The 8,903-nt window shown below is 59.8% G+C and overlaps 1 protein-coding gene across 4 annotated transcripts; it reads left to right on the top strand.

The window, feature by feature from the left end:
- Positions 1–577: 577 nt before the first annotated feature.
- Positions 578–7,762, top strand: DUSP23 (dual specificity phosphatase 23). 4 transcript variants are annotated; one of them, XM_073322605.1, is made up of 3 exons: positions 578–738; positions 4,931–5,205; positions 7,037–7,762. In XM_073322605.1, exons 2-3 carry the CDS (start codon positions 4,936–4,938, stop codon positions 7,220–7,222), a joined length of 456 nt encoding a protein of 151 aa, XP_073178706.1. In that variant the 5' UTR covers positions 578–738; positions 4,931–4,935; the 3' UTR covers positions 7,223–7,762. The 4 variants fall into 4 exon arrangements, with proteins under 4 accessions (XP_073178706.1, XP_073178707.1, XP_073178708.1 ...); XM_073322606.1 differs by lacking the exon at positions 578–738 and adding an exon at positions 776–975; XM_073322607.1 differs by lacking the exon at positions 578–738 and adding an exon at positions 1,599–1,665.
- The last annotated feature ends 1,141 nt before the right edge of the window (positions 7,763–8,903 follow it).

Genomic DNA, 8,903 nt, shown 5'->3' with positions numbered 1-8,903 from the left:
TCTGCATCTCAGTGAGGTGTTAACATCAATATCAGATATTCTGGGGGCCCTAAGGGGAACCTGTGTGGCAGAAGAATGCAGGGCTGTGTACAGAGGCAGATATAGGGAATCATGGAAGGGGGAAGAGAGAGCACATGCTGCGTAACATTTCGGGTTTTAATTAATTTCATGGCAGCATGGAGGTGTGTCTTCCAGGCACAAGCCCTTCAGTCACACTGCAGGGATCCCTTTACAGAGTTCAAGGAATTACTGTACTTAGAAAACAGAAAAATAACTCTGTTGAGTCATGCATGCGCCTGATGGAGACAGCTCAGGCCTGGGACTCCAGAGCGGAGGGGTTCTTGTCTGGCTCTGCCAGGGGCCTGCTATGTGACCTTGGGCAAGTCACTTCCCTGATATGTGCCTCAGTTTCCCCATCTGCAAAGTGACAAGAATGGTTCTGACTCCCTTTATAACACGCTCAGTGGCTGTTACTACGCTACCTTCCTTCTCCTCCTGTTTCAGCCTGCTAGCCCTTCCTTGGCTTGGAGCTTCTGCAGGGCTTCTCTGGCTACAGCCATTGCCCGCTTCCTGCCCCACGACTCCTTCCGCGGCGGCCCTGCGTGGGCGCAGTCTCAGCTCTCCCACTAGTTGCGGGCCGGATAACTGGGTTCTGATTCAATCATAATCAAGCAATTTTCCAGCCTCTGTCGAGCCTCCCCGCGGCGATCAGCGATATCGACCGGACCCCCAGCGCCGGCAAGTCGCAGCGATTCCCCACCTCCCCCGCCAGCGCCGCCCGGAGCTCTGGGGCTCGCAGCGGCCTGGCGCTTCCCCCGGCCTCCGGGAGCCAGACACCCGCGGCTCGCACGGCCCCGGGTCACGCGTTGGCCCGGCCCGGCCCGGCCCGACCCCGGTTCTGCCAGGCCCCGCGCGGCCGGGGCTCCCGCCGGCGGGCTGCGGAGAGCGGGTGTGCACCAGCCGGGCCGGCTTCAGGTGCTGGGCCGGGCTCCGAGAGCGGCCGCGGCCTCCGCCTGCTGCAGCCCGGGCTGGGAGCGTGAGACGCGGAGGGCCCGAGCCCTGGGGGTGCCAGGCTGGGGGGGTGCCGGGCTGTGGCTGTCGGGGGGGGGTGCTAGGCTGGGGGGGTGCCGGGCTGTGGCTGTCGGGGGGGGGTGCTAGGCTGGGGGGGTGCCGGGCTGTGGCTGTCGCGGGGGGGGTGCTAGGCTGGGGGGGTGCCGGGCTGTGGCTGTCGGGGGGGGTGCTAGGCTGGGGGGGTGCCGGGCTGTGGCTGTCGCGGGGGGGGGTGCTAGGCTGGGGGGGTGCCGGGCTGTGGCTGTCGCGGGGGGGGTGCTAGGCTGGGGGGGTGCCGGGCTGTGGCTGTCGGGGGGGGGGTGCCAGGCTGGGGGGGTGCCGGGCTGTGGCTGTCGGGGGGGGGGGTGCTAGGCTGGGGGGGTGCCGGGCTGTGGCTGTCGGGGGGGGTGTGATAGGCTGGGGGGGCAGGCTGGGGATGTGGGGGGGGGTGCTAGGCTGGGGGGGGCAGGCTGGGGATGTGGGGGGGGTGCCGGGCTGGGGAGATGTGGGGGGGTGGTTGGGGTGCGAGCTGTGCTGGACTGGGGGAGCTGTGGGTGCTGGGCTGGGGGCTGGATGCTAGCTCGGGGGACTGTGCCATCTCGGGAGATTTTAAAGGTGAGCAGAGGGGACTGTTAAGTCTTCTCCTTATTCCATTCCCATAATACAAAATAAGGCAACAAACCCCTTTTAAAACAAGGTCCCGTTATCCTGCAGAACTCACTGACACATATTATTGCAGCAAGCAATTAGCAAGCGTTTTAAAGGGTTAAATGTCTGTTATGTTACAGGGTAGGGCAGCGCCATGGGGCTGAGGTGACATTTTCTAAGACTTACCCAAAATGTACGGGCTAAATAATTGTTATGAGAGGTTGATGGAAATGATACTCTCAGCAACTGTACTGTGAAAATGTTTGATATTGGGTCTGGGACTCGCTGCTGGCTTATCTGTGATACTCAGTGTGGAACAGCTGCTCTGCTGGGCCTGAGGAGCTATGGTGCTGGAGTGTTACTGATTCACCAACACCCTCCCTTGTGATGTTAAGTGTGTGCAGGGTGCAGCCACCCAGGGAGCTCCCTGGAGGTCAGTGCAGGCCAGGTCATTGTGTTGCCCGGCTGGGGGTGCTGGCGCACTGAGGCAGGCAGAGATGTATCCGAGAGTTCGGTGCAGGGAGTCTGGGTGTCCTTTTCCCCCACTCTACCCCCCCTCAGGAACTGAAGCTCTCCCCAGGCACTGGCTGGCTGAAATGTGAACCTTGTGCAGTTGTCAGGAAATGGCTAGTGACAGTTCTGTGACACCTGTAGTTCGGGTGTGTCCTGGGGCTGCGTTCCAGGCTGCTGGATCCATGGGGTGCGTGTCTTCTTTGGGGCAGCTAAAATGAGGACCGTGGTGTTGCACTAAATTAGGGCTCTTCTCCCCCCATTTAATCTGACTCCAAAAAGCATCCATCGTTTCCCTAGAGAAGAGACAATGAGCGGGGTTCAAAATGACCTGGGCTCCATTTCTGTGTCTCAGGACTAGACTGATGGGGTGGGGCAGGATAGCTTTCCTCTGGCTCTTGTCACTATAGGATCTGAGCCTGACAAGGAGCAAACAGGAAAGAGCAGGATGCCAAAGTGCCTGGGGTCCGTGCGTGCATGTGGGGAAGAGGTGAGGGGGGGAACTGCTGCATGGGGAGCGCTTTCAAAAATCTATCTTCAGTGGGTCCTCCTCCCAACACCTCAGCCAGAAGCATGGTTTGATCCCCATCTCATCTGGGGTGCTGAGACTCAGAGTGGTTGGGAACTAACCCTACAGAACTGCCCTGTGACTGTGGGTGCCTTGGGGCCCCTGAGTGGCTGAGGCAGGAGTCTCCAGGTGGCCCTGCACTGCCTGGGTGAGGTAAGGACAGCAGGAAGGAGCGCAGAATCGCCAGCCACTTCCTTGCAGGAAAGCCAGGAGAAATCATGGCTCTGACAGGTACTGGCATCTGCACGGTGCTGCCTGACTGTCTGGGGACTGGTGCCATCCAAGGGCTAGGCACCTTGCTCCCCCTTGTCTGTGACCATCTGAACCCCGAACAGATAATCCTGCTTTTTCTGGGGCCAGCCTGCGGTGGGAGCAGCTCTGATGCACCCTGACACCTTCCTCCACCTCCCAGAGGTCACGTGCCTCTGGGACAAGGGGCATCTCAGGCCCAGAAGGGCATCTAGCAATCCCACAATGCCCCAGGCCTGCCAGGGGACCCAGTGCTTCGGCCTTAGCACCCCCTTAGAAGGTGTGGGGATATGAATAGGGCCCTGAATCCACAGTGCACTCTGGTCTCTGGCACAGGCCCTGCGCCCCAATGAAAAGGTGTTCATGGATCTGCCCAGCCCCTTGGGGGGCCACGGAATTTATCCCAACTCGTCTATGGAGCAGGATTATTCTTGTAGCTGCCAGGTGCATTCTGGGATTGGGGCTCTGCTTCATGGCCCCAGGGAGTTTGCTCTGGGGGCAGCTAGGCCTGACCTGGGTCAATGAGCAGGGGGCACAGGAGGGCTCTGCAGTGGGCTGGGCCATGCCCCCTCCCCTGGCCCCAAGCCCTGGCACTCTGTTTTGGGGGCACAGTACATTAGGCAAGGGACTGGTGGGCCTGGGTGGGAGGTGGCAGTGGGTGCCACTGGACTCCTTGTTGTTTTAATGGCTGCACTGTGTCTGGGCTCTGCACAGCCAGCTCCTCTTTGCTCCAGTCTCAAAGGGATGGGGTGTGGCCAGACCCATTCGGAGTCAGGTAGGAGTCAACGCTCAGCCCTCTGCCCCCTGAGTGGGGCTGTCACATGACTGAGAGAGAGGAATCCTTTTGTTTCATAGCTTCTCAGGCTAGAAGGGATCACGGTGATCATGTAGTCTGATCCCCTGGATAACACAGGCCAGAGACCTGGCCTGAAATAATTCCTAGAGCAGAGCTGTTAGGGAAACATCCAGTCGTGATCTAAAAATGGCCAGTGATGGAGACTCCATCACCACAACCTTGGTAGATGGTTCCAGTGGTTAATCCCCATCATGGGGACACATGCACGCCTTCTTTCCCTTCGCAATTTGTCTAGCTTCAACTTGCAGCCCTTGGATCATGTTTACCTTTCACTGCTGGATTGAAGAGCCCGTTATCAAATATTTGTTCCTCATGTAGGTACTTACAGACCGTGATCAAGTCACCCCTTCACTTCTCTTGGTTAAGCTAAATAGACTGAGCTCCGGGACTCTCTCACTATCAGATAGGTTTTCTAACCTGTCAGTCATTCATTTCCGTGGCTCTTCTCTGACCCCTCTCCAATTTATCAACACTTGGCTCCTGTGCTCCTTAATCCCGCTCAAGTTTAGACAGTGTAGTGACTGCAGGTGGATCTGCGAGGGAGGCCGGGAACTGTGGTAATGGCAGCTCCCCACCCAGCCCCATAGAATGACAGACCAACAAGCTCCATTCTGCAGCTTTGGGGTCAGGCTGTGCTCTATACTCAGCAGCCTTGGCTTGTGTATCTAGCCCTCCCACTGCCAGCGTGTGTTGCAGCCGTGCCAGCTCCAGCAGCTGGAGTCAGTGTTGGACTCATGGGGCAGGGCTGGTGCCACCATGCAAGTGTCTGGCCCCATTGTCAGGCAGTTAAAGGATGGGCTGCAGAGCACGTGGAGTGAAAAGGGGACTGGATGGTGCCACCTTCCCCGTCCCCTCCACTGCCCTAGAGCAGCAGGGGTTAGAGCCTTTGGGGCTATGGGGATGAAGCTGTGAGGACCAGGTTGGAACCAGGGATGGGGATGGAGGGAGGCCCTGGGCCAGGTTGGAGATGGGGGCACAGGGGCAGCAGGGTGCTAGGAATGTGTCTTCCTACAGTGCGCTTTCTAACATGCTGCTGTGTCTGCCTGCAGCACCGATGGCGTCAGCCGTCCCTCCAAACTTCTCCTGGGTGGTGCCTGGCAAGCTGGCAGGGCTGGCCATGCCACGGCAGCCCGCACACTACCAGTACATGCATGAGCATGGCATCCAGCACCTGGTGTCACTGACCGAGCGCAGCCCGCCCTACCACGACACCTGCCCTGGCATCAAGCTCCATCACCTCCGCATCCAGGACTTCTGTGCCCCATCGCTGGAGCAGATCAAGCACTTCCTGCAGATTGTGGAGGACGCCAGCACCAAGGGGGAGGTCTGGCCTGTCCGTAACCTCTCCCCACGTGCATACACACCCCTGCAGCCGGATTGGCTGTTGGTCTGAAACGCCATGTGGCTGTGATGCCCAGGAAGTGCCCCCACTCTCCCTGTGCCCTTCTCTTCCTGCTAGAGCCTGGCAACTCGCTGGGACCCACCCAGGAGTTGAGCTCAGGTCTGAAAACAACCTGACCCTCTGAGGCTCAGGTCAGCTCTCATCACCTCCCCCAGCCTGTGGGGTTGGCATGACAGTGTCTGCATGCCCTGTTCCCACCGGCCGCCCCCTTGGCACTCTGTGTACGCTGCGGAGTGAGTGCACTGAGGAGTCGCAGCGACTCCAAATAACGCAGCTGTGGCCAGAGACAGGTTGCAGGCACAGGGCGTGGGGAGCTGGGAGTCCCCACCAGGTTGAGCCCCAGGGACGAGGCTGTGGTGTTGGAACGGAGAGGAAATGTCAGGGTTGGGGCAGGTCTGAAAAGGACTGGACGCTCAGGGCAGGTTCGGGTCGGCTGTGCCCGGGGTGGGTTCAGCTTGGGCTTTAAAACTGGGCCTGAGCAGAGCTCTCCTTCAAGCCCAAACTCTGCCCAGAGCAGCAGGAAGGACTCTGGGCCTGCGGGCAGGGATTGCTGCTCTTCTGGGGCAGGTCCCAGGAGAAGGGGCCAAGGTCTGAGCCAGCAGTGCTGGAGTTCCCCCTCCCTGGTGGGGCTGCTCATGCCTCGTGCTATGACCCAGCTCAGGCGTGTCCCTTATGGGCCTGTCCCCCACTCAGTGATCGGAACAGCCCTGGTCCCTAGAGCTGGGGTCATTGTGCCTCACACTGTGTCCATGGGAGCTTCCCAGTGCTGGCTGGCATGGGGCTCCGCTTGAGGTCCAGGCCCTGGACACCTGCGCTGTAGGCAGTGTGGGGCCAGAGACACATGGCTGTGCCATTCTGATTCCATCCAGGAGAGGGCAGGCTTGAATGCTAGCTAGCTCCCAGGAGGAGACGGGAGTTGGTGGTGTGGATCTGCTGTGGGAACGGTAACAGGGCTTTCCACAGGCCCAGAAGCATGAGGCCTGGCGTTGCCCGTGCCACAGAAAATCTCTGCCTGGGGGCACCAGGCTGGCATATAACAGCCCCCTACAGCTCTCTGTGAGCAGCCGCTCAGCCCCAGGCAGCTTGTAACCCGCTTCGGAGGGCCCTGACGCAGCAGGTTCTCAAACGTCACCACAGGTGTGGGGGAATTTCCCAGAGTCACCCCAACTCTGAGGCTGGCTGGAGTGGGGCAGGTCTTACAGCTCCTTACCCCTCCTATCCCTGCTTCAGTGGGACAGGGCCAAGAACTGTTCTGCCCCTGCACCCAGTGTGGATCCTGGGGACACTGCACCATTTTCACCCTGTCACGCCCTCTGGGTCCTGACTGCCTGTGATGGGAGCCTGAAGTCCAGACACCCGAGCAGCCATCACTTTGAACGTGGCTCATGCTGGGAAAAATGTCAGGGCAGGACGAAGAGCCTGCCAGTCCTTGGGTATTTCCCACTGCTGCTACCACCCCAGAGTGCTTGGTGCTGGGTAAGCAGAGGGCAGTCATTCTTCAGCCTTAGGGTATCTCTCTGCCACTCCCCACAGCAGCACACTGGGCTCCATGCAGCACATCCAGGGCTTCCACCTACCGGGCTGGCCAGGGCATTCATGGCTGAGGACACCCAGCTCTGTCGCTCAGTGCCGGAGATGAGGGCAGGCCTCTCCTGCTCTGCACTGGGACGTTCACCTGCTCCCAGGCAGTGAGATGTGAGTGGGGGTGAAGGTACCAGGCCTGGCCTAACCTTGCTGTGTGCTGTTCCCCCAGGCGGTGGCAGTGCATTGCATGCTGGGATTTGGCAGGACAGGAACCATGCTGGCCTGTTACCTGGTGAAAGCCCAGAGACTCACCGGAGTCGACGCCATCCACGAGATCCGGAGAATCCGGCCCGGAGCCATTGAGACGCATGAGCAGGAGAAAGCCGTGATCCAGTTCCACCACCACATCAAATAGCCACAGCTGGCGGCGCCCCCCTCTCCCTACACGGGGAATGGGGGGCAGAGGGAGAGGGCTGCTCAGCTACACAGACACCTGCAGGAGGTGCCTGCTGGGCGTTTTTGGACCCATGGAGGGAACCTTCCCAACTCCTGGCTGCTGAGGGGAGCTGGGGCTGGTCTCAGAGCCTGGAGCCACACTCCGTTCTCGGCAGTATCTGCCTGCACTGGGGCAGGGGTTGCCCCAGCCCCCTTTACTCGAGGCAGAGAGGATGAGATCTGAATCGGGGAGGGGCAAGGGGCAGCAATGTGGAAGGGGGAGCCCCGTAGGGCAACGTCTTCTCCAGTCCCCTGTGATCCTTGCCTTGGGAGAGCCAGGCCCATAGAGACGGAGTGGGGCTTTGCCCTGTAGGGAGGCTATGCATGCCTGCAGGGTGTGTGGGCTGGAGCCTATCCAGCTAATGGCTGTAGATGAGGCTGGAGGTGTTGGGGGGTTTTACTCTTCAGAGCTGCTGCAAACGTGTCCACCCCCCGCCCTGAATAAAAGAAGTTGGCATTGGCTCCCCTTGTGATCTCTGAGCGGGGCACCATGTGCAGGTCGTAGAACAGGGAGGGCTGCTCCCATGGATGCCTGTGCTTCCTGGGAGTGTGTCCAGTGCTGCACAGAAGTGAAGGGGGCTGGGGAGCAGCTGGGGCAGGTCACTTGCTGCTGGCTCTGGGGGTTGTGGCTACATGAGAGCCAGTGTGGGATTCTCCTTGGTGCAGAGGTTGCGGGTCCAGGGCAGCCAGCTGTGCCATGCTACAGCAGGCTCTGTCCTGGGCCCCCTGGGCTCTTGGTACTGCCGGCCAGGTAGCGGGAGCATCTGCTGCTGCAAACCAGCTTCCCCAGCACACAGCCTATCTTCTCCAAGGCCACCAATTGGCTGGGAGCCTCAGGCTAAACTGGAGGGGCACTTCCCTCCTGGCACCTGCGTCACCCCCTCCCACAAGCCACGCCTGCTGCTAAAGCTGGAAAGTACCTGCCACAGAGGGAGACCTAGAGGAATGGCTAGAAAGGGCCCAGGATCCTTCCCTTGCTGTGCAGAGGGGGCCTGGCTGTTAGAGGGTTCTAGGCCATTCCCTTTGCCCCAGGGTCCCCACACCAGACATCACAGCCTTAAAGCCACTATGCTTAGCATAGCTGTCCTGGGTGGGAGCAGGGAGTGGCCGTGCAGTCACAGGGCCCTGGAGCCGAGCTGCCCCCATAGCTGCCGGGCTTGAGGCAGCCTGGAGCAATAGCTGTGTGCCTGGCTGTTTGGCTGACAGTGGGCCCTAAATACAAACCAATCAGCTGGGGGCGGTTTGGAGCCCTGTTTTTGCCTCCTCACCCCCAACTCCACCTAGGCAGGCTGCAGGATTTGTCAGTGTGGCTGAGAAGGGGAATGAGGATTTCCCACTCCTAGAGAAGGGAGCAGGCTTGCGTGAGCCTTTGCCCTTTTACCCCAGAGCTGCATTTGCCTCAGAACGTAAATGTTCATCATAACAGTGCCTACTAGCCTGGGTCCTGGCTGTTAGTTAGCTGTGGAGTTGCAGTAGCTCCTAGAGGCTGCAGTCCTAGACCAGGTTCGTCCTGGGCTAGGTGCTGTGCCTGCCCTGAGGCACTTACAATCCAAATTTTACACTTTGGTTGCCTCAAAGGCTTCCCCTCTAGTGCCCCAGAA

Source organism: Lepidochelys kempii, chromosome 24 (genome assembly GCF_965140265.1).
Source record: "Lepidochelys kempii isolate rLepKem1 chromosome 24, rLepKem1.hap2, whole genome shotgun sequence".
Classification (NCBI taxonomy): domain Eukaryota; kingdom Metazoa; phylum Chordata; order Testudines; family Cheloniidae; genus Lepidochelys; species Lepidochelys kempii.
This window is presented reverse-complemented; position numbering and strand designations above follow the sequence as displayed.

What these genes read in the sequence shown, in the direction of transcription:
- DUSP23 (XM_073322604.1), top strand. Translation starts at nt 4,849, where the DNA reads ATGGGGGCACAGGGGCAGCAGGGTGCTAGGAATGTGTCTTCCTACAGT. An exon ending in ACGCCAGCACCAAGGGGGAG is followed by an intron (nt 5,206 to 7,036) that starts GTCTGGCCTGTC and finishes CTGTTCCCCCAG; the next exon opens with GCGGTGGCAGTGCATTGCAT.